Source organism: Lampetra fluviatilis, chromosome 14, assembly GCF_964198595.1.
Source record: "Lampetra fluviatilis chromosome 14, kcLamFluv1.1, whole genome shotgun sequence".
In the NCBI taxonomy this organism is placed as follows: Eukaryota; Metazoa; Chordata; class Hyperoartia; order Petromyzontiformes; family Petromyzontidae; genus Lampetra; species Lampetra fluviatilis.
This window is the reverse complement of record NC_136288.1, coordinates 3,414,929-3,440,782: the sequence shown is the minus strand read 5'-3', so window position 1 is coordinate 3,440,782 and position 25,854 is coordinate 3,414,929. Positions and strand designations below refer to the sequence as shown.

The 25,854-nt window shown below is 45.4% G+C and overlaps 1 protein-coding gene across 2 annotated transcripts in view; it reads right to left on the bottom strand.

The window, feature by feature from the left end:
• LOC144935815 (arf-GAP with SH3 domain, ANK repeat and PH domain-containing protein 2-like) overlaps positions 1 to 25,854 on the bottom strand; it is a 102,585-nt gene that overhangs the window by 21,244 nt on the left and 55,487 nt on the right. For both annotated transcript variants that reach the window (XM_078862591.1, XM_078862590.1), the window contains exons 2-14: positions 22,744 to 22,816; positions 21,527 to 21,672; positions 20,007 to 20,081; positions 17,740 to 17,789; positions 16,592 to 16,721; positions 11,803 to 11,888; positions 11,513 to 11,588; positions 8,289 to 8,375; positions 6,783 to 6,883; positions 4,775 to 4,844; positions 3,899 to 3,986; positions 3,224 to 3,272; positions 1,552 to 1,736 (exon numbers count right to left, since the gene is read on the bottom strand). In XM_078862591.1, the coding sequence (XP_078718717.1) occupies positions 1,552 to 1,736; positions 3,224 to 3,272; positions 3,899 to 3,986; positions 4,775 to 4,844; positions 6,783 to 6,883; positions 8,289 to 8,375; positions 11,513 to 11,588; positions 11,803 to 11,888; positions 16,592 to 16,721; positions 17,740 to 17,789; positions 20,007 to 20,081; positions 21,527 to 21,672; positions 22,744 to 22,816 (1,216 nt within the window). The remainder of the gene's footprint in view (positions 1 to 1,551; positions 1,737 to 3,223; positions 3,273 to 3,898; positions 3,987 to 4,774; positions 4,845 to 6,782; positions 6,884 to 8,288; positions 8,376 to 11,512; positions 11,589 to 11,802; positions 11,889 to 16,591; positions 16,722 to 17,739; positions 17,790 to 20,006; positions 20,082 to 21,526; positions 21,673 to 22,743; positions 22,817 to 25,854) is intronic.

Sequence of the window (25,854 nt, the reverse complement as noted above, 5' to 3'; positions counted from 1 at the left end):
TCAACCACATCAATTCCATACACCCAGCCATCAAATTCACCATGGAGGTAGAAAAGGATGGCAAGTTACTATTCTTGGATGTTTAAATCGAAAGAAACCAGATGGCTCAATGGGACACTGTCTACAGGAAAGTAACCCATACAGATGCCTACCTAAAACCGGACTCCCACCACCATCCATCCTGGAAGAATTCCCTCATCAAAACTCTACACCATAAAGCTCGATGAATTTCTGACCGTCACCTAGCCAGTGAACTGGAGCACGTACACCAAGCTCGTAAGATGGACATTTAGACTACACAATCTGTAAAGCTATCACCCCAACCGGTGAGAAAGAACGATCTGAGTACCCAATCAAAACCATCACCTTGCCATACATAGCAGGGGTCACCAAAAAGATTTCCAAAAACCTGAACAAACACAAGATCCAGGTTCAATTTAACACAGTACATAAATTATTGATCTGATCCCATCTGTGAAGGATGTGATCCCTGACATGCAATACCCCGGCGTCTACAAACTAAGCTGTGTCTGCGGCAGTAGTTACATTGGGGAAACTAAGCGACATGTCACGGACCGTGTTCGTGAACACAAGGCAGATCTGAAACACGGTAGGACCAATACCTCGGCCGTGGATGATCATTGTTTTAATGCGGTGGGCTCACACGAAATTGATTTCTCTAAGACGAAGGTACTTTACAAACCCACTGGCTATCAACAAGGATTCGTTCATGAAGCCATCCAGATATATAGACACAGACACAATTTCAACCGAGAAGATGGTTACAAACTGAGCAATCACTGGAAGGACGTTATCAACCAGTTTAAGTCATAACTGGCTGCGATGTTCCCATCCTACCACCTTCCAATTGTAGTTGTTATTTTCGGCTCTCTGATACTTTACATTAACAGATCATGGAACGGCTACCATGTGCCAGTATAGTACCGTACTTCTTGTCCGGTAGTCGCGTGCTACAGCTGCGAATATTTAAAACACAACCCCGCGAATTTAAAATAGCACGGCAATAATTTTCTTGCGAAGAAGGCAAAACCGCGATTATAAACCCCGTGAAGATGGAGGGTTTAGCTGTATTTATTTTAGGCTGAGCTGACCTAGGAGGCCCAGAATTGGTCCAGATAATCACCGTTGATGTCAGATGTGGCCGGGAATTGAATTCAGCTCGTTGGGCTCGTAGTGCAACGTGCTAATCGCTGCACCACTGCTCAATGCTGACTCTCACACAGCCACAGCCAGACAGACATACACGAAAGACAAAGATCCCCCCTACAGCCTTAACAGGCTATGAAGGCCGACACGACACACAGTGGCGATGTTTACACGTTGCACCAGGTACTCATTTGAGGCTGAGTCGACCTAGGCTAGGCCCAGGACCAGTTCAGATAATCATCAGTGATTTTGGCCGTGAGCGAGAATCGGGTCGCCAGGTTCATAGCGCAGCGTGCTAACCGCTAGACTACTGCTCCCCATCGGACGCACGCACACATTCTTGTTCAATAACGTCTGAGCTGTGATTACAGGGCTGGGCCTCACCGGGTGCGGAGCAGTCGCAGCACATGTTGTTGCCGGGCAGCCGCTGCACGTCCAGGATGATGGCCTTGGTGAGGTCATCGGCGCTGCTGCCCTCCACGTAGCCGCCACCGACGCCTCCACCGCTGTCGTTGAAGAACTCCCTGTTGAGCGCCTCCTCCTTCCCGTTCACCAGCACCTGGATCCAGCTGCTCGCAGAGGGGGGCAGGGCGGAGGGGGCGCAGCGCATGGGCAGGGGTGAAAAACAGCGGCCGAGAATGGACTGTGCGTTAAACACAAAGCGCGAACCTACACACGCTACAATGCCATCTTGGGGGGCTCGCTTGAGCTCCCTCGAGTGGAGGAAGTGGCAGCACCTTTAAGACCCACATATACAGCAGGCACCTACGCAGGGAATGGCGCCCGATATCCGCACATCTCAGAAGCTAAGCAGAGCAGTGCCTACAGAGGGCTTGGACGGGCCACGGCCATTCATGAAAATTGAAGTCTTAGGCTGCTATGGGGCTATGTTGTCGGCAGAGGGCAGTGCATGCCATGACGTGAATTGCTTCATTCGAAATCGTGACTTAAAGCTTTCGTGACTGCAGTAATTCACTCTTTAGGTCTTTCGGTAAAGTGACGTAGATAGGTTCAAAGGAAATAATATTTTTTTAGAAAAATTTTAATAATTGAAAATACTTTTTAAAAACACGCTTTAATGAAATGTACCGTACTGGTAATGGCAGAACTCGACGACTCCAGGAAGTGGCCCCGAGGCTTGCCATAACGTAAGGGGCCGTGGTGATTTACAGCCAACGTCAGTTGAGCGTGGACAATTAGACCCAAGCCGAAACATAACATATAAAACATACGGTTTAAAAATGTTTTTTTTTTATGATAGAATATAGTATTGTCATCAGTATGACATAAGTATACCAAGTTTGCAGTCGATACCACATTGGGAAGTGGGTTAAAATTGAGTTACAAGATTTGAAGATACTACAACAACAACAGACAGCGTGAGTTAAATAAAAGCGAGTAATAAAAATACGACATTTCGACCACACCTCAAGCGATCGTCATCAGGAAAAAAAAATTTACCCGTAAAAACAAAGTTTTTCACTATAAATCCTTTATATGCGTGGCATCGGTTTTATTTTATTATTCATTTCTGTTTTTCTTGAGTAAGAGTTTCATTTTTATCACATTGGTATTTTAAATAAAATATGAAATTTAGTTTTTCCTAACAAGTGGTAAATTTTGGAATTTTTTTTTCACGAAAATAAATTGTCACGCACAACGAGTCTGTGTGCAAAATGTCAGCTCGATTGGATCACGGGAAGTGGGTTAAAAAACGACCGAAAGATCTGCACGGTCGTAAGCGCGCAAGCAAGCAAGTGAACTTAATATAAAGGATTTAAAAAAGAGACAAACACTCATTTATTTTTTCTTCTCGATGACGACCGCTTGTGTGGTGGTCGAAACGTCGTAGTTTTTTTTTCTTATTTTCTTTGAACCCATCTACGTGACTTTACCGTAAGACCCAAAGAGTATGCTTCATTCGAATTCGTGTAGCTGAAAACTCATGGCAGGCAGCCCAAAACTTACAGCTTAGGAATGAATCTGTCTTTTCAGCATGGGCTCTAACCAGCATAACAATCAAATAAAATGAATTAATTAAAAGACAAACACTCACTTCAAGCAGTCCAGCTCATCTTCGGCCTGAAAGTGATATGTCCTGTTGTCTGCAAAAATACAAATAAGACGACGCCATTTAGAGGCAAGCAACTCAACCACATAAGCATCTATTGGCACACAACAACACTGAACAAAATACTATCCCCTCTGCCATGCTGGGTGGTAATTTCCATAGGGGCTGGATGTCATACAGTACAATACCAGTTGTATTTATTTGGCATCTGAATTTGCCCAAATGTCAAGACGCTGTTCAGAACCAGTGCGCAGATTTGTTTTAGGGAGTAAGACGGTCAATCAATCATAGCCGGGGTAAAAAGGAGGGTCTTGAGCAAAGAGTTCACCAGGGGCATGGCGCTGACAGCACAGAGGGCTGGGGGAAGGGAGTTCCTGACCACGGGGGCAGCAGCGGAGAGCGAGTGACCTCTCACCAAGTGAAATTTAGAATGGGAGCGGAGAATCTGTGAAGGGGAGTAGACTGGGATGAAAGGGGGGGGGGAGGTCGGAGGGTGTGTGGAGGGGAGTAGAGTGGGATGAGAGGTAGGAAGGGGGCGGAGGGTTTTTAATACAGTGAGCGTGATCTTGGAATCCGTGTGGGATTGGATTGGGATCCCGTGGAGCAACTGGAGTGTTGGGCTGATGGGGCCCCGTTTACGGGTGAGGAGTGGCAACTTACAGGAGAAGAGGTCGAAGCATTTCTTCTCGTCCAGGCACGGCTTCACCTGGCACGTGAGCAGGTTCAGCTTGGCAGGTGGCTGGTTCGCCTGACGTGCGCACAAAGACAAAGATCCCCCCCCCCCCGTATAGCCTTTAACTGACTGTTGGGGCAAGTGCTGTTAGCGAGCACCGAGGAAGAAGGCCGGCACGGCACAGGAGGAGGTGGGTGGCCAGCACCACGCCCCGCCACCTTTTTTTTATCCCCGTGGCGATGTTTACACACCGCATCAGGTACTCATTAGAGACTGAGTCGACCTACGGGAGGCCCAGGACCAGTTCAGATAATCGTCGCTGGTGTTGGCCATGAGCGGGAATCGAACTCGGATCATTGTTTATCGCGCAGTGCGCTAACCACTACACTACCGCTCCCCACGTGTGCACACACGCGCACGCACACACACAAGCATCCTCACAAAGATATATTTCAGCTCTATAGCCTCATAAATGATCATTGAATTTGGCCTGTTGTTTATTTAGTATTTAAGTGGATAGCCTATTTTTTTTATTTACCTTGCTACGATCTCAAGACTATACTTCTTGTACGTGTATCTGCCAAACTCACTCTTAGAGCCGGGCAAGGCCTATTAAGATTCATGTGAGAAACCATACTCCTGTGATATTACTTTGTGTGCTCATTGGTGACCGGCTGAAAGGCCATCCACTCGCTCGACACTTGAGAGCTTTTATATCCACAGATCGGCTGCCCGGCATCAATCAATCACAGCTCAGTGCTCTTGACACCGGAATTTTTAACCCACCGAGCCACCCTTTAATCGAGCACGTTGATTACACAGACACACAGAGAATGGGACGTAAGTTCCATATCAGCCCTTACCGTGGCATGCGAGATGGTCAGGTATGCACCCTTCACGGCGCACTTCCGTCTCTGCCAAACCTTCCGTATCCTGTAAGAGGTTAACAAGTCGCATCAATTGGCCAAGGACACCATATCGATCACACGGGCATGGCTCATGTAGCTGGGAGAGTGAAATCGCATTCAGTCTCTCATAATCACACGGTCGACTTCTACACTGGTAAACGAACAGAATTGATAACAAACTGAAAGAACCTAGCAGTTAGGAGGGGCCTTCACCAACCCATAAGCAACACGTGTACAATAGGCAATGCGAGCTTTTATAAGAATCCTTCATTTAGTTTATTCTCCAAGTGATATTAAAATTGTGCTACGGTTATCCAGATTTAGTTTTTCACTCAATTTTGGCATACGAAAGCTGCCTCGATTCGAACCTAGGGTCTCAGTGGTGCTGGTTCAGTGCACGAACACGGTGTTGACCCGGAATATTGAACTTTTGTGGACGAGGACCTAACCTCGCCACGTGGGTTGCGGGGATTAATTTGACCATTATTCGGCAGGTTGCTCAGTGTGGGTTGGTGAAGGCGGGGGGAGAACGGACATCGGCGCGTCGTAAACCAACTGATTTTCCTGCACTGCCTGATGCTGCTCACAACGTAGTCTCGTGACCTAACCACACAGAATGCTCCCAATCTCGTCAGCTCTCAGAAGTTAAGCAGGGTTGAGCTAAGATATCGAGCTTGGATAGGGCAACAACCATCGTGCGTAATAGAGGTGCCGCAGGCCGCTGAGCGGCGGCGTTTCTGCAGCGATGCCGCGCTGGGCCACACGCTCACGAAGGAAGACATAACAAAACATACAATAAGCCTTTACTTAAGAAAGTTATTTTTTAATAATGTTTTCGAATTGCGTGTAGTTTACGAGCCGAAGAACCAGGCGGCCGACAATCCTGCACACACACGTGCTCAGGGGCCGTGCTAGCGCCCTTCTAAATACGTCGACTTGGCAAGAAGGCCAGCCCTCTCATTCTGACTGCACTCGGACGCAACTTCCAACGCCTTGCTGTGGTCTGGACTCCACGTTACCCGGGTCAGAGGGCATCCTCCTGTTATTTTAGAAACGCTTCCCAAAGGAAAACAGAGAGGTCTAAATATAGCGGGCAATTTATTGAAGGAGGTCAAGGCTCCGAGAACAGTGGTGTGGAGCCAGGGATTTTGGACGTAGACTTCCGAGAAAATGTCAACACTTAAAGGTGGGGAGGGCGGCAGTAAATGGCGCCGTGATGTGGAATGACTCCGCTCAATTGGGGAGTGGCGGTGACGTGCGTGCACACAACGTGCACGCACATGCACGCTGGCGAACGTGCATGCGAACATGCAGAAAAACAAGCGGCACAAAGAATGGCAGTTGCAGGCTTGGATGCGCGCAGAGACAAAGGGGTTATGTCAAGGCAACTATATGCATAGTCGAGTAAGAATTTAAGCACCTGACACAAAGACAGCCGCAATGATGGACATTTCAATGTGTACAATGATATACAAAAGCGCACACGCTAACACGCATTCTCGTGCACATATGCACTCTCACACACTCAAAAGAAACAGACACAAATACGTGCAAAGATGAACACACGCAAGTGAGTATTTGAATAAGACACACACTCATACATCTACAAGAAGCCTATTTTATGTTTTTCAGGCTATTGGGGCAAGTGATGTTAGCGAGGACCTATTATGTTGAATATTACACACTGAGAAAATATGAGTGTGCAGACGATACAGAAAACATATTTGAAGTGAGCGAGTGGATAAGGGTGTGGGGGTGTAAGTGAGTTAGTGAATCGGTGAGTGGCTAGAAGTGTGAGTAGGGGAGTGAGTGAGTGAGAGAGTGAGTGAGTTGGTGGGTGTGTGGGTTGGGGGCTGAGTGGGTAAAAGAATCGGAGCGAGTGAGTGAGCTGGTGGGTGATTATGCAAGTGCCAATTGCATGGGTTGGTGACCGAGTGAGCATGAGGCTTTGTGTTGGCCTTACCCATCGCTCTTCTTGAGCAGGAAGCCCGTCTTCTCATTGCCAAAGTTCTTGTTGCTCTGCAACTGATGCAGGTTGTATCCGGCCAACTTTGCTTGCGACTCCTGTGCACACGGACAGCGATCCGTGAATTGGCATCAGCCGAGACATATGCCCACAAACACAAACACTTGCCCGCCTTTGTCTGACCAGTGTTGTTAATAAGCGCCGAGAAATAAAGTTGGGAACCAACCTTGGAGCGAACTTAGCACGGCAAAGTTGCATCTTAGAGATCAGGCGTAGAAAGATTCAACCCCATCCCCTGCCAAACCGCCCACCCCCACCACTCCGAGTGATTCAATATGAAATTAACTGTTATGATTCAGGGTCAGGATTCTAGAATACATGTTTTTGTTCTGTCATGTTTCTATTGTATTGTCTGTATCATTTGTTTTGTCTTGGTATGTTCCACCAATCTATTATCATTGGTTATATATAAAACGCCCAATTTGACATGCCTATCTTGTAGGTGAGGATCAAGTTGTAAAACGATTAATCTTGTATGTCTATGAGTTCACAGCATTTCTGTTTGTGCATTGCTGGTATGAGAGCGGTCATGATTATGAGGGACGCACGACGGGACGTATGATGCGAGTGGAACATACATTGGGGCATGCAAAACGCGTGCAGGCTTTCGCGACCAATGCAATACGATTCATAATTAATCTTCGGATCATAACCGTGCGAATAAAATGCGCGTTGTAAACCCTCTTCCGCCCGGCTCAGCCAAGTAAGAACGCTGTCACATGAACAAACGTGCCAATCTATTACTGCTTCTAAACTATGCCAATGTTATTTTACCAGTTAAAGCTCACTAAGCTATATAACTCTTTTTCAGAAGCGACATGGCCACAAATGATAGTCCATGGAAATGTATTGCAGCCAATTACTCTAAACGCATGTTACTTCTAAATGTGGAGGGAAATACTGGAAGACACGGATAAAAATCCACGCAACTACCACAAAGAGAACATGCAAACTCCAAACATACAGCAGGCGTCCGGTTCGGGATCAAACCCACGACCTCCTGCATACCAGGCGAGGTAGTTAACATCTCGCCACCGTGATGATGATTATGATGAGAGAGAGACACACGAACTCCAATTATACAACAGAGGTCAGGGTCGGGATCGAACTCACGACCTCCTGCATACCAGGCGAGGTAGTTAACATCTCGCCACCGTGACGATGATTATGATGAGAGAGAGACACACGAACTCCAATTATACAACAGAGGTCAGGGTCGGGATCGAACTCACGACCTCCTGCATACCAGGCAAAGTAGTTAACATCTCGCCACCGTGATGATGAGAGAGACAACAGGCGTCTGGGTAGGAATCGAACCCACGACCTCCTGCATCCCAGGTGAGGTAGTTAACATCTCCTAGCCACCGGTGGGTGTTGCCAACTACACAGGTGGTACACGCACGGCACCAACCACACAGGAGGCACACGCACGGCACGGCTCACCTCTCGGGACTCCCTGGGCATGGCTGTCTTGAGGACGTCTCGGAGCACGCACAGCTGGTTCCGCTCCTCGTCCTGCATCTGCGTCACCTGCCGCGCAACACCGAAGACAGGGGACGCAAAGCATCGCCCCCACTTAACCTTACACAATGGGGCCTGGGGAACCTCATCCTTGCCGAGGGATGGACGGGAGCGTCGAATGCCTCTTGGCGGGGTAACCACACGTTGAAGGCACACCTCGCTCGAGGCTGTCACCGACTGTCAATCGCACCTCGAATTAGCGCGCTTTGCTACGTACGGCGCGACAGAAGTTCAACAAACATACGTACAAGAGGCCCTTGCGTCGCATGCCAAGACTGCAAGCGAAGTGTTGGTTTTAATTTCGAAAATATTCCCCTCGGGTATCTGATTCGTGTAGTGTGGCGACGATGCTCGCAGTTTCGGATCAATATTTGTTGCGGCTGTTTTGAAGTGGTAGGTTCCTCATGTGGCCACAGGTCGTTTGAAATTAAGTCATTGCCTGTAGGTTCCCCACCTATGTTAAAAAAACATAGGGGCAAGTACAGCAAGTACAGCATCTATTAAGGCCAGAATAGCTTATGGCTCAGAGGGCAAACTGAATCTAGGACTGAGTCAAACTGGATGAGGCCCAGGACCGGTTTAGATACCATCCACCAATGATGTTATCCATGGTTGGGACTCAAACTTAAGTTTCCAGAATCAGTGCAATATGCGAGCTAATACACCACAGAGATCCCCCATATAACCTTAACAGACTGTTGGGGCAAGTGCTGTTAGCGAGCAGCTATGAAGGCCGGCACAGCACACGAAGGGGTGGGTGGCCAGTACCATGCCTGGCTGCCTTTTTCTCCCTAGTGGCGATGTTTACGCACCACCTCAGGTATCAATTTGAGGCCGAGTCGACCTAGGGGAGGCCCAGGACCAGTTCAGATAATCGTTACTGGTGTTGGCCATGAGCGGGAATCGAACCCGGGTTGCTGGGTTTTTGGCACAATGCGCTAATCGTTACACTACACACCAACAACCATCATGCAGCCTTCTATACCGTGAGCAAATGTCTAGCTAGCCTTTCAGTTCATATAGCTGCTATCACTACAGCTTACAAATCAAAAAGACAAAAAAAGATCAAACGCGGGGAATCAGCGAACCTCACGGTTTACACATTAGCACTTGAGCTTCAAAGGCAGAGCAGCAAGGCTTAGTTTGATTGCAGCTAACAAATTCATATTATTTCACGGTATTAACAGAATATTGAAAATACATTCCCCACGCATGGGCAGCCATTCACAGCATTATTACGAGTGCCACATTTGTTTAAGATTGAATGCAGCTATTGTCGAAATAAAAAATTGTGTTTTTATTGCTCACACCGTGCCCATGGCAGCCTTGCTGTAAAACTCGGTTAACCGAGCTGTCCCGCGTATAGATTTTAAAATAAATAACATTCATTGGGTGCATGCTTTGAGAAGTAGATGCTCGTTTCACCAGCGTGCAGCCTCCCGTCTGCTCTGTCCACGCGGGGAGGTGGCCAGGGTACAGGGCGGGTTTGAAGATCGAGCGACGGAATGGATCGGTGAGAGACGAGAGCTCTTGGGTTTGACTTCAGCAACGTGTACCGGCATTAGCTGTGCCAAGCGAGTCCTTTCGATGTTGTTGTTCACATTGTACAGTAATACCCCGGTCTACTTCGGGGATGCGATCCTGAAAGGTGCGATGCCGAATATCGAAACGCCACAAATCGAAGCAATTAAGAGGGGTTAGTGGAAGCGAAGGCCGAGGTGATGGAAACGAGAAAGGAAGGATGATGCTGTCAGCAACGTAAGTGTGGGTTGAGGCAACGGAAATCAGATAGTGGTGTTAATAAAGTAACAATGTATTTGCGAAGGGGGAGACGTAAATTGTGGTATTACTGCAGTACAAATTGTGGACGAATATACAACTAGGTTGTCTAAATATACTGACCTGCAAATTACACCAAGTAGATTTGTACCAACATACAAGCCCGTTTCCGGAAGAATACGTGTTGACACCAATGTTCACATTCATTACAAATAGTACATGCAAGCTCGTGTGCTGCACATACGCCTCGTGCGGGAGAAGAAACGAGGTTTCTGAAATCATGTAAACTGGAGTTATCTTCCGAAAGAAGATAAGTTGTTTTTGTGTTGTTGTTCTTCTCTGGAATGAGGTAGGGAATGCAGAGCCCACACACGAGGGGGGACATGACAGGAAGAGGAAGAAAGGTCATTTGGGGCCGTCCATAAATGACGTCACGTGATTTTGGACGATTTTTTACCCCCCCCCTCTCGTCACACGGCGTCACAAAAAGTCAGACCCTCCCTCAAATATGACGTCACAAAGCTCTGCCCCCCCCCCCCCCCCGAAACCATATTTCCATTTTGAAAATAAAACATGCTTCAAATCGCTTTAAACTATTGTCATTGTAGTGCGTATTTAATGTGGCGCTGCACTCTCATGTTGTAGGAGTGTTGTTATAACAATTAGTGTTGTTATAACAATTCTATATTTATTTAAAGTTGCGCATTTTGATGTGACGTCACATTTCTCAAACCCCCCCCCCCTCGTCACACATCGTCACAAATCTCTGACCCCCCCCCCCCCCCAGGTGCGTGACGTCATTTATGGACGGCCCCTATCCAGAATGGGCAAAAAGACAGAAAAAAACGAGGCAGACAATTCCAACTTGAAGGTAGAAAAGTAAACAATTGTTGAGTTCATGTGGGACCTCAAATAACAACAATAGATGTAATTGCTTGGTAAGTTGCACGGTGGGGGCAATTGCTGCAAGCCTACAATCACATCATATAATAGAGTAATTTAGTTGTAATAGTAATCGATTATGAGCATTCAGAGACAATTCCATCATCAATGGGATTGTTCAAACGTCCCATTGTAGTGGGCACTCTCTGTGAACCTCAGTGAAGCTTTCCTGAGTCAATAAGTTTTGTCGAGTCAAATGTATTTGTATAACGAGGTGGTGAGAACTCAAGATGCCCGGATGCATCTCATTTCCAAGAGTGACCTGGGGTCACCAACATAACAAACGGAAAAATAACAAATAAAATAAAATACAGCAATGAAGTAAAAAAGATAATCGGGGCAAAAACAAACTTTGCCACGATAGAGGACACTGAATCGTGAGATGCGATCGCATTTTGACGACTTATTTTTGTTGCTGTACGTACGGATTCCAGCACAGTTTTGGCCTTGTCGATGCACATCTTGAATTTGTCCATTATCTTGAGACCATCTTGAAAAAAGCTGTGATACCAAACAGAAAGTAGGCAGCGTGAGTGATGAGGCACGCAGTGCTGGCAGGACACACAACTTCATGAGAGGGGAAATTACTGTTTCAACAATATTAGCAGAAATCATCTGCCTCAACAGTGTATGGCAAAATGGTGTTTGTCATTGTGTACAAGTGTAAATGTTAGCATGTGTGTGCGCATCTCTGTGCGTGTACAGGGCCACTCACTTGTACTGCGTTTGGAAATACAAGATGAAGCTGTACATGATATCCACGCCCTTCTTGGTGTTGATGTCATTGACCTTGATGAGATACTGCACCATCACAAGCGGAGAGAACACGGAGAGGGTGCAGAATTGAGCTGTGGGATCCCCTAAGGCTCGACTGCCGCAGGCCAATGGTGACGTTGAGACGAGACTAAAGGTGCTCTGAGATGCTGGGGCATTTAAACGCACTATAAATGCAAATCGTTGTCCCGAGGTGATCACGCGCGTCTGTGAAACCTCGTCCAGCCAAACTGAGCACTCTAACTCATGCATTAGGCCACGCTTTATAGTTATTTTCAGCACATTAGCACATCGGCGTTTCAGATAAACTTTCACGCAGATGCTTTCAGAACTGTGACCGCCACGCTGAATAAGTAATATAAGAAAGCTTGACCCGACTCTCAAAAAATCGTTACGTACATCCTATTCTGAAGCCAATTCTTTATTGAGTTTTTTGCATGTGGGAGTAAACCGAAGCATCTGGAGGATATCGAATACATATTCTTAGGTTTTTTCGGTAAAGTCACGTAGGTAAAAAATTAAAATTCATAAAAGTAAACAGGACTATTTTCTTGGAATTTCTCTGACTTGATACAGCTATCGTGCTGTGACGGTTCCACCTGAAGACGGAAGCTTGTGTTGCCTCTGAAACGTCGTGATTTTTATTTTATTTTTATTTTACTTTTATTAATTTTTATTTTTTACCTACGTGACTTTACCGAAAAAACCTAAGAATATGAATCCTTGCAGTCACGAAAGCTTCAAATCTAGAAGATATCGAATACATAGATGGGAGGGCAAATGTTGATGGCCAGCGAATGAGCACTTTACCAATGTATGTTCCCAAGCTGTACACTCACTTATTCACACATTAAATGACCTCAGCAGTCTACATAGACTGCTGAGGGCAAGTCCTGTCAGCAAGCACCACGCCTAGTCCCCCTTTGTCTCCCCGGTGCTGATGATTACACAGTGCACCAGGCACTCACTCAAGACAGTCGACCTTTGGGAGGCCCGGGGCAAGTTCCGATCACGCTCGCCACTGACATTAGGCATGGTTGGGAATCGAACTCAGGTAGATGGGCTTGTAGTGCAGTGGATTAACCACGATATCAGCATTCCCAGATTCACTTAAGAATCAGAATCTTTATTTATCCTGGAGGAATCTGATGAGCTATGAAGCTTTTTGCACAGATGTCCAGTAGAAGCAGGCCGACAAGTTACGTCAACAAAAAAATACAATACAGGATACAAGAGTAAGACAGAGAAAAGTTAATAAAGTAAGAAATAAATCTTGACTTATAGCTTTCGTGACTGCAGGAATTCATATTCTTGGGTCTTTCGGTAAAGTCACATAGATAGGTTCAAAGAAAATAACTAAAAATAAGAAAAAACTACGACGTTTCGATCGCAACACAAATGGTCGTCTTCAGGAAAAGGATGACGATTGCTTGTGTTGCGATCTAAACGTCGTAGTTTTTTGTTAATTTCTTTGAACCTATCTACGTGACTTTAGCAAAAGACCCAAGAATAAGTAAGAAATAAACATAGATGTAGCATGGAAGTACAAATCGCAACCATACGTACATTCCTGCAGATTTGTCAAGACCAAATGTAAGCTTAGGCAAGGCAGCAAAACAACAACAACAATCCAAGACACCACCAAGACAATACAGTCACTCGACTAGAATGCACTTTATATTTTAACTATCCATACATGGGTAAGGTTCACAGTTTAAAATCACATTTTCAAAAATGGCTGTATCTGTCACTGGTTTTCTGTTTAAATATATTTTTATAATGAAGATTTACTAGCTTAGAAGAAACAAGGTTGTTCTAAAACGTTGGTGCTGCAATGGCAAAAGCTTTGTCATCCCATCCAATTCTCGCTCCAGGGATAGTTAAAAGGCAATGAGATGTTAATGAATGCACAAAGTAAATTGTAGATTTTCCAAAAAACATATTTTATGGATAACCAGGGTCCAATGTAAATGTCTTCTTGCAGCGAGTGATATGGGATTATAATTTAAATAAAGGTCACAAAAGTGGGTCCTGTATGGTCCATCCAGGGCAAATCGAACAGCAGAATGATAGAGCGGGTAACGTCTGTTCAGTGTTTCATTTGTAGCTGATCTGTAAGTAATGTCATATAGTAGTCTAAAACTGGTAGAATGATAGCTTCAACACACACTCACACACTCAGGCACTCTCTGGCACTATCATTTTGATGGCTTAGTGCCATCTTCTGTAGCCAAAAACCTCCTCGTGGCAAAGAGGGGCAGAGTGGGGTGTTGAGGGAGAAGAGTGTTTGTATCAACTACGCTTGTTTGTATCAACTAGGTAAGTCAACCTGGCAGGCAGTCACGAGTTTGCAAAGCAATTACAAAAGCAATAAAGGTAAAAAAAATGTATACAAGAGAACAAGATACGAATATCACGCAATCACAAACAGGCTGTACACTACATTTTGGATCAAAGCCTAAGATCGGATATGTAACAAACAACCTGACGTAATTTAAAATATGTGAAGGAGATTTGTTGAATATCTTCCGTACGCTCAGAATAAACAAAGCCTTCAGCAGGCACCGCAGAGATGATCACTACAAAAACAAGGCAGGAAAATCATGCACATGCATGGATTCCATTACGCTTTCAAAACGTGCGTTTAACAACCAAAATGTTAGCTTGCGAGTCGCAAAATGAGATGACATTACACGGCATGACACATCACGAGGTGACATGACACAATTATGTCATGGGTAGGCAAGCCCGCCCACGGCGGGTGGTGTCTTTTTCTTGGCCAAAAAGGCTGACCTTTTACTGCTGGTTTTTTATTTATTCATCACCAAGCATTAGTTAACTCCTTTTAGCAATTTGCCTGGTTTTCAATAGTGTAAATCCATAACAGCAAGAATATTTTAAATACATTTATAAATTTTTATTGGATGTTATTTAACAGAGTTATCATGACCCACATTACATACATACATATAGATAAACGGACAGAGGAAATCCATTACCAATTTGAACCTTAGTTGGAGTGTTCGATAATAATAAAACATCACACGCATGCCTGTAGGTGAGGGTGCATGGCTGGTTTGTTGTGCCTAGTTTGTTCTTGTACTATTCCGAATCTGTCTCCCAGAGGAGTGAATGTGTGCAGGGCACTGATTCTTGATCCGTATTGATGTGAGCTGCGTGGGCTGAATGCCAAACTCTGCCAACTATAACCCGCTCATGCTCCCCCCGCCCCCCCTTGTCTGCCCAAATCTATTCTGCTGCAGTACCAACGGCTAAAACCACCGCATTCCCCATGCATTGTTCTTCCTCGGGAAAACTATTTTTAAGTGCTCTCGCGGTTACTCTGAATGCCAATCAGCTGCTGCAAGACACAAACAACCAAGGCCGCTGTCGCAGTTTGCGGAGGGGGCAGGAGGAAGGACGCCACCGTTCATCTTCATCGCAGCGCTCACGATGCAACATCAGTGAAGGGTCACAGCGCCCAAAAATCAAGGGGCAGCACACATACAACACCATCACCGTGGTATGTAGACTGGACCGGCCGGTTCCATTACTCGTAGTTTCACAACCTGTGAAGTTGCCTAGGCCAAATCACCCTAAATAACTGTCATCTCATCAGATCTCAGAATTTTAAGCAAACTCGAGTCCTCTTAGTAAATTGGTGGGAGACTGCCTGGGAATAAGAGGTGATGTAGGGGAGGGCTCCATGTTGGCAAGGAGAGGCCTCACAACAATGGATTTTTTAAACTGTCTGCATAAAGCATTGAACGTATGCACGGGTTATTTTGTTATTCTGGTTGTCTCCCACATAAAGCCAAACACTCAATTATGGAAAATGCCAAACGTTCCAAAGCAGAATCCTGTTGAAAAAGGGTTCTGAAACTTAAGTAAGGCTCCTGTGGGAAGTAAAGGGAATTACTATCATCATTATTATTATTATTGTAAGTTCCTTGAGATGGCTAGGGACATGTCTTAGGAAGAAAGAACACCACGTCGGAAGAAAGGTGGTGGACATGGAAGCACTCGGAGAGAGGCCGAGAGGCAGTCCGAGAGAGAGGTTGTTGGAAGTGGGTGAGAGCCAGGGTATGAAGGACTATAGAGTGGATGTGGAGATGGCCCAGGACAAAAATGGGTGGAGAAAGAGAACTAGGAAGGCAGATAGGTAAAACATTTACAAAAATTAAATCACGACATTTCGGGCACTTAAGCGGTGTGCTTTCGTGTGTCTCTGAGACACACTTAAGCGGTGTTGTGCTTTCGTGTGTCTCTGAGACACACTTAAGCGGTTGTGCTTTCGCTAAGTTGTCCCCACCTGAAGAAGGATGCTTGTGTTGCGCCCGAAACGTCGTGATTTAATTTATTACATTTTTTTACCTACGTGACTTTACCGAAAAAACCAAAGAGTATGAATCCTTGCAGTCACGAAAACTTCAAATCTAGAATTAGGAAGGCAGACTCTACACGCCTGGGGAAAAAATGTTAACAACAATGAAAATATTATTATTGTTATAAGTTGCTATTTCAGCCAAACACTCCGGCTTTGCAGTTCTGAGGAGCGCTGCCCACCGCTCGCTAAACCTGCCATGGGCCCGGTCTCGAAGCCGTAGCAGCCAGAATCCACACAACAAACAGAGTCCGGACGCAGTCTCACGACCGGGAGCAGGAGCTCGTTAAGGAACCAAGCGAACGGGAGAAGGGCAGGAGAGACCCCTGGACGGGCGAACGGATACCTCGCACATCTGCAGCTGGAACATGCGGCGCTCCTTCTCCAGGTCCTCGGCAATCTCGGCGCCCGTGATCTCGTTGCGGATCATGCCGTGCTGCCGGGCCTGCTCGCGCTTCTCCTTCTCAATTTTTAAGCTACGGGAACAGAACACGTACATTGACAACACACGCACACGAAAGATCGCCCCCCCCCACCCGTGAAGCCTCAACAGACTGTTGGGGCAAGTGCTGTTCGCGAGTAACATCTATGGCTGCCAGTATGGCACACGAGGGGGGTGGGTGGCCAGAATCATGCCCGACTGTCTTTGTCTCCTGAGTGGCGATGTTTAAAGATCAAACCAAGTACTCATTTGAGGTTCAGCCGAACTACAGCAGGGCCCAGGACCAGTTCAGATGATCGTCACTGGTGTTGGCTGTGAGTGAGAAGTGAACTCGTGTCGCCGGGTTCACGTACAAATACAACACAAAAACGCACGCAGCAACAACAACAGTCACAATTTGTCACCCATAAACAACACTGACAATAGGCGAGGTCAGGGGTCGGCAAATAAAACGACACATTTTTTTTCTAATTCGGTCAAAAGTTCCATATTTTGAAGAGCTGCAATGCATGTGAATACGTGACGGTGCTCCTTATTAAATAACGTCACGAAGCAGTCCTTAAAGAGCCGCATGCGGCTTCGGAGCCGCAGGATGCCAACCCCTGGGCTAGGTAAACTCTTAGGCGAGATTCAGTGGCGAATGGCTTCATATTTGGTAAATTCTAAAAATGATCAATATACATGGGTGTAGTTAAGTAACAAAAAAAAAGAATACGGTGATGTGTGAAATAATAAATGTGTTTGTGGTAGTGATAAAAACCCCGTGACAACACAACAGCTTGTGTGGCCTGATTATCTCGTTATAGATGGCCTGGGATAATTCGGGAAACTGAACTGAACACGGACACATGGTCTAAACCAGGTTGGTATTTACACCCAGGTCTCGCTAGAAAAATATAATTCCGATCTGAATGGGCTCTTAACTGGTTTTATATATATTTAAAAGGTAACCAATCGATTTAGCTCCAGAATAAATAGCAAAACTATGGAATGTGATGAATAAACAACAATGTACTAATCTGACCACAACGAAACCAGACGACCGCACTCACAATTTCGTCTCGTAGTCTTTCCAAGCCTTGTCAAACGGCTTCTTTAGTTCCTGCACACACCAGCAGAGGAAAAGGCGCACAGACACAACCATAGTTGTACGCCTTACTGACTACTCGGGGCAAGGGCTGTTGGCCATGTGACTCGCCCACCTCGTGTGGATAGCTACACGTAGACGTGTCATCCTACGTCTTCTCCCCCCTGCGGCAGTACACGGAGGGGTCAATGTAAGTCAGGTCAAAAGTCAACGCTCAAACAATAGGTGGGCAGTGCTTGGTGTTGTAAAACCAACAACCCTTTTGTCAATCTGCTGCTGGAAAGGGGCCTCCGCACGGCTTGCAGGTCGAGGGGGTTATTTGACCATACTTCACCGTTGCTGGACAATGCAGGCTGGTGGAAGCGGGGAACATAGACATCGAGGCACAGCACAATGTGCCCTCTGCTGCCCACAATGTAGCACGGCGACCTCCGATAAGCAATGTTGGCTACGTACGGTGCGAAAGAAGTTCAACATACAGCTCTGCAGCCGCCAACAGCAACCAGCCTATTATTATCAAAGTGCCCGGAATGCATCCATCTTGTCAGCCCTCGGAAACTAGGCAGGTTGAGCCTGGATAGTGCCTGGATGAGCGGCCACCATGGTTGCCTGCCATTTACCAGGAATTTTTATTTTAATTTCACAATTAAAAGCCCTGTTATCTCGATGAGCTCGGATAAATCATGGCCGGGGGAATAACGTAGGATACATATATTTTGAAATGTAATTAACATAATGGGGCTCCGTGAAAATCATTACCATTGAAGTAAAGCTTAAAATTCTGTTTCTTACAAAAAAACTGTGCAAGCACATGTGTATTTATGTCTGGCCAGGATGCACGGTGGAGATGCATTATCTTGTTTACAGCCCGTGTTGGCAAGCAGCACAGTCCCACGCTATTTTAGACTCGTGTCTAGGCCTTGGAGCCACTGGGTGCGTTACAAAACACCGTACAGACAAACGAGCTGCGGGTGTTGTTACTATCTTTTACACGATGTGTATATTTGATGCGAAAACTAATTTAACGAAATAACAAAAATATTGATGTAAAAATAGTGCTTTGAAAAAATAACAAAAATCCGAAGTGGTTTCTCACTCAAATGAGTTTGGTGTGGCCCCTCATATCCTGTTTACAGTTTTGAGATTTGGGAAATTTCACTTTCAGATTTCGGAGAAGAGTGAATCCATAGGATAAACCGGCCACTTTCCATAAAAGTGGTCGCAAATATTATTGACCCGAGGTAAGTCAAGGTCTAGGTCACCCTACGACCGGGACTTGAACTCGTAACTTTACGACAGTGAGCCATGCTACTTTACCACTGCAATTCTTGTTACTGCACTGCATTTGAGCTGTCTGCAGTCATTAGACCATAATTTGATTAATGGCAGTCCCTCTCACCCGGCAAACAGTCCACCTTTGTTGCTTTTACCAACTTTCATTGGACAATCGCACCAGCTAATCACGAGTGGAAATGGGCATTTTTGTGCCGCGTTGCATTTAAGATACGCTGACACAAGTAACTTATTAGTAATCTGTCAGTACGGCACCGTTGGATCATCCATTAGCATCACCGGTCCATTAGGGGCCATCCATTCAGTCCGTACGCATGGAGAGGGGAGGGGGGGTTAACTCGAATGTGTACGCTTGCGTATGGGAGGTCTACTGACAATGTCCGTACGCTAGGAAACGTGGGGGGGTGAAGCCTCGATAATAATTTGTCTACATTGGCCTTCAAATGAGCCACAGTTCAGTTTCTTCAGCTGTCAGACAACAAGTCCTGCCGGGAGAAGTGGCACTGTGGGAGAGGTGTCACTCATGTGCCACCGTGCCCCTGACTGTAGCTATCACGCAGCTCAGAACAATAAGTGGCAAAGGCTCGCAACTTAATTGTTTAATGCAGCCGGCGGTGGACTATCTGTTTTCTTTAACACGTTAATATTATTCATCCTTGATCGTTTCTGCGTGGATTAAATGTCGGCCGTTCTATAGGTTTCGGTGGGGAGGTGCGTCAAGCGTACGTAAAGCAGGTGGGGGGGGGGGGGTGTAAAAAGTACACGTGCATACAGGGAGGGGGGGGGGGTCAAGTTGACAGATTTTTGCGTACGTACTAAATGGATGGCCCATTACTGTGCAATCGGCAAGTCATTAGTGAGCGCGCCGCCCAAACCGTGATTGATACAACTCGCCCGAGTCTTAATAAATGGTGCCCGCATGCGTCCAGCGTCTCTCACCCCTTTCACTTCCTTGAAGTCACCCTTGAGCACGGACTCGAGCGGAAACACCAAGATGTTGGTCATGTTGCAGATCTGCGGAACAATAACAACCCAGGGTGACCAGGGCCCCTGTTGAGCTCGTAGAGAGCTGGTCTCCTGGCCTCTCGCTCTATATGCGGTGAGATAAGACGCCGTGCACGTGCGTGGATTATGTAACGCCTTCTAGCACGCGCTTGTCCTTGGGAGTATTTAATTATGGATAGCGACGGTGGCGCTCGTGTAAGTTGTGTAGGAGGCAGGGCGTCCGTGGGCCACGATGCGACAACGGGGGCTTGGACAGAGGATTTACTGGGAAGGGTGCGCTTCAGATGGCAGGCCCTTTAAGCGTCTTTCTTAATGACGTTATTCTAAAGTCGTGTTCTTATTATCGTGCCTGACTTACAGGCAGATGGGCAAGACAGAGCTGACGCATTTACAATTTAAACCTTCGTTGGAAAGTGTTCAAAACACTCCACGACAAGCCAAAGTGTTGGGCAATGGCTCTTCGTAAGAGCGAAGGATTGTACAGTGGGATACTTCTAAAGGAGGTTCCTGTACCTTGGTAAAAACTGGATTTTGGGAATCATTGCCAACTCCCCAAAAAAGATTTAAACTCATAAAATAATTAGCACATTTTTATTCAGAAACTTGATTTACTGTAAAGTAACAAAGTTGGGTGTTGTGAAGTATTACTTCTAAAGTAGTTCATACAATTTATTTTAAATTGAAGGAAAATAAATTCTGAGACTTTAATAACTGTTCGCAACACAACACGTAGCGCTATTATGAACAGATAAATTACGGACATTAATGTTCACGCAAGAATATTTTAGAGTTCAATTGTTTAACTCCATTGGAGTTTGCAGACCTAGTTTCTCATGCTCGTTAACAAATTCTTGACTGGATGCCAAGGCCAGAGACCAAACGTATACAATAGTCTTTGATAGCCTTATTTTATTATATATATGCAGGTGGCTGTAAAGCAAGGTTTTCATGACCCAACTGAAACTCTTGTGTTTCGAATATTTCTTTTCCATACTTGGAAATAAAAAAAATTGATTCATGAGGTTGAGATGACGTAGTTTGCAAAAACTCTATGCATGAGCTCATCCAGTGATGAAATGCAGACCAGGACTCGCAGAGTGGCAGTGATGCAGTAAAACGATGACACGAAACTTCTACTGGAGTAGACATATTGTACAAATCAGGGTTCACATTGCCCATCGAGTCAGACACTGATTTCCACACAAACGTCGCTTTAGTTACTCGACTCGCACGTTTCATTCTTTTCGTTGCAAATTAATTGGAGCAAATTCAATGCACGCATAAGCATCGATTTTAATTGACGGAACGGCACAATCGCGATGTGGCCCGACTGAAAGGCGGCTGACTATAGCGGCCGAGCGAGCAGCAATCAGGGGTAACGGCGGAGGCGGAGGCTGGGGGGAGGACACGGCAGCCACAGGGCGGCGCGTGGGAGTGGGCCCGAGCCTGCTCACCATATTCTTGAGGACGGCGGCGATCTCTTTGGTACACGAGGCGACGTTCGTGAACGCCTCGCCCAGATCGATCTCGTTCCGCTCCAGAAACGTATTCCCAAATCTGTCGAGAGCCTGTGACAGAGCATCCTCGCTGTCCACGTGGGCTGATGGGGTCAGAGGGGACAGGAGGAGGTGGGGACGAGAGAATGCGAATTAATTTTTTCGATTTAAAGCTTCTTTCGTGACTGCAGGGATTCATCTTCTAGGTTCTTTCGGTAAAGGCACGTAGAAGGGAAGTAAGAAAATAATAAAAATAAAACATAAAATAATTCTCACGAAGTTTCGGCCACAATGCAAGCAGCCGACAGACCTGGTTTTCACCTGAGGACGGCTGCTTGCGTTGTGGCCGAAACTTCGTGAGAATTATTTTATTATGTTTTATTTTTATTATTTTATTACTTCCCTTCTACGTGACTTTACCGAAAGAACCAAGAAAATGCGAATGAAGTCAGGAGAAATGCTGCTTGCGGTGTTCCCCCTTCCACCGCCGGGCCCCCACCCCTGGCGGACCCTCTTCGTCTTCCCAATGCGATGCCTCAATACCTCTCCGCCTCTCAGCTTTCCATCACCCCCCACCCCTTAACCCAGCTACGACCAGGCCTACAGCAACCTCTCCTTAACGACTCCCGTCTGTGCTACTGTCACTAAAACTACACCACCACTTTTAATAAGCCTATTGTCCATCTCAAACTATTCTCATTTTAAATATTATTTTATAATCGCCCGAAAGCGCCTTGGAAATGGTTCTATATAAATCTATATATAAAATAAGATCCATAAGTATGGATTATGTAAAGAGTTCCAACACGCATTTATTCACGGATGTGTTTCATCATCAATATGGAAGCTGTATATTTGCAAATAGCCCTTTTGCCTCCAGTGGATATACTGGGCAACCCTTTGATCTATTTTGCCATTTTTCAATTGGGTCAGCAAATTGATACAATTTACTTCAATAAATATTCACAATGTAAGTAATAGGCTTAAACAGCAAATACATAAGAGGAATTAATGTTCATATTTAACGCTACTAAAGTTTCACTAAAATTGTATTGACATTTATGAGACTTACGGTGCCCCCTTACGAATAAAAACTGATTTTAGTAGGTGAATTGATTCTTTGTTTCAGGTTGGCCGTCGTGTGCACCATGCGTGGTGGAAGCCGCTCGACTCACCCAGTCCGGACGCGTTGATGGCTTTCACGGCTTTCTTAATCTTCTGCAAGATATTGCGGTCGACGTCCAAGTACTGCGGAGAAAAGGGAATCCACGAAGTCAGTGCGGAGGCTAACGTCCCTCCTGGGTGACCCCTGCAGGTTGCATTTATTTTAACGCAGGACTAAACATCTCCACGTTGTACCAAACATCTCAACGCTGGGCCAAACATCTCAACGCTGGGACCAAACATCTCAACGCTGGGCCAAACATCTCAACGCTGGGCCAAAGATCTCAACGCTGTAACAGACATCTCAACGCTGGGCAAAACATCTCAACGCTGGGCCAAACATCTCAACACTGGGCCAAAAATCTCAATGTGGAATCGAACATCCCTACGCAGGACAGTTAATGCAATGTAATGGAGTAGATATTTAGATATATGGTACAGTCATACCTTGCCCAACGCAGTTTTAAAGAAGGTGTGTTTTGGCTATACACGGTTTAATTATTGAGGTATGTTCACCGGAACGTGGGTGTGATATTTCGGCTCTAGGCGGTTAGACGCTACGATTCTCATCTCCGCGTTGACAAGTAGTACACTCTTGATTTGAAGCTTTTGTGACTGCAGGAATCCATACTCTGTGGTTATTTCGGTACAGTCACATAGAACCAAAGAGTATAAGTAGTACACTGTACGATTGTACAGTACAGCAGACGCTGCGGATGGATATCTTGTCTCCATCTCCCCCCCCCAACACTCTTACTCAGGCTCGCTCCAAGCGTCACCAGCCCCCTCCAACACCCCCACCATCGTTCATTATCAGTAAAAATGTTGAATGCCACTTTTTAAAATAAATTTTACGTCTTGATATGTTTTATTTTATTCTAGACACGTATTGTGCGTCTGTTTTTTATTTTAACGTGACACCAACTGGGGGAAAATCATGTAGAATTAGTTAAACATAGAGGCAGGGGGTGATAATTTTGGACCGAGGAACGTAACCCACTTTTTCCCATAAGGCCTATTATTTGTCGAAAGCATTTTTTTCCCAACACGGAATTTTCTAGGAACGTAACCCCCGCGATTGATAAGGTAATACTGCACTAAGAATGCCTGTATCACCCAGCATTATTAATGAAAGAAGCAAGCAACGAAGCCTCATCTTACAGACCCTTTATAAACTACCTAGGCTTGGTTGGCTGCGTGTTCGAACGTACACGAATGAGAAAATTTAAGTTTATAGTTAAGACCACGCTCCTATTCACTTCAATAAATTGTCGACGGAGTGACGTCACAACATCAAGGATCACACTGCTGCGCCTGACCATGACATGACACAGTTGTTTTTGTTCTCACAAGAAATAAATATAGAAACTCGTGTAGGTCACACAGCCTCAGTGCACTTACAAATGGTAAGGGCTGTTTGTTTCTTGGGCAGTGTCTTCCTTTAAAAGAGATTCCCATCGGCTGGTTATTGCTCGACTCATGTTCAACAACATCAGCGAGGTTGTGCGTGCTTTCGACAGTCAGACAAGTGTATGGACATGTGACTTTGACGCCCGGGACAAGGAATTCATCAGATCCAGCACATGCGACAAGTATAAATAACCTTGATCAATTCAAGAAACGTTATCAACTCTCATCTATTACAAATGTATTTGTGTTGCTTGTTTTTTGATTGCTTGGAATTTTGGGCCTTTGGGCCTGTGCTCATCAACTGTGATATAAAAAAAGCATAGCGAGTAACTCTCAACTTGCTTCCAATCAGGTTAGCTACGTACGGTGCAAAACAAGTTCAGCATACATACATACATACGGATTGATTTGATTGATCGATTGACAAACATTAACAAGGGAGCCACCCAAGGCAGGTTACGCACAATATCTCCGCCAGTGATCTGGCTTCAGCCTTCTCTGGCTGTATAACCATACGTGAATTACACATCAGGAATCTGTAGCAGGTAATCCGCACTGATTGATATGTTTCCCATTAATGCATGCTTCTATGTCGCTTTTCATCGTCAAATTCAATTTTTTTTAGACAGCACTTCAACTTGCTCTTGATTGCAAATGTATTTCATAATTTCGACCCCGGTCTGCCTTCATTAATGACCCTATATATATTTACTCTGCTGTGATATATGGACACTGACACAGCAAATGAAACAAAAGCTGAAAACTACAAAAATAGCATGGGGAAATGCATGCTGAGAGACGGGAACATAGGAATCGGGAGACAAAAGAAATTAGGAACAGCAGTCAATCACTCATAATCAACGTTTTTGGATTTAGATCGCGTTATTCATAAATGTGTCGTAACCCTCCACCACCCGACACGGCCAATCAGCAAAAAAGTGTCACGTTGACAAAAGACAAATAGTTCACTGCTTTAGCCCACCGGTGTGTTGAAGCATTTACAATTTTTTTTGTGGTTTCACGCTTCAACACACCGGTGGGCTAAAAGCAGTGAACTATGATCTAACCCAAAAACGTTGATTATGAATAATATTGGTCGCGAAAGCCTACGTGTTAAGTCAATCATACTGACTGCTAAAAAGAGTAAGTGGGCTTGGGCAGGACACATCACTCGCAGGAGTAACGGACGATGGGCAACACTGATGATGAAATGGAAGTGTAATGCGGAGCGTGTTTTTCTCCCATTCAGATGAGAGGAGCAAGAAGTGTTACGACATCGCACAACCAGGAGGAATGGCAATGACGTAGGGGAGGTCTTGATCAAGCAGTGGATAGATCATGGCTGTTGATGATGTCTATGATGTCATCAGGGAGTTAAGTTTGTAAGAACAATGAGGTTGATTGATCAGACGCTGCCACTTTTGGTAGCTTCTTTAAAGCCGTTATGGCTCTTTCCATTGCATCATTCTGAGGTCCATATTTGAATGTAAATAGCACCATGTGATATATTGATTTGCTTAATAATAGCGATGTTAGTGATCAGTGTAATCTCTTACTGAGTAAGACTAATAAGGCAAATGCAATGCCTCTAAGCATACACCCGAATGTTGCAGAAAGTGCCTGATTGGCCGATCCAGAATTCAAGTTTACTAATCCTGGAACTCTTTAATCGTTAAGAATCAGCAGGCGCATTTGTGCAAATTAAAACTCTC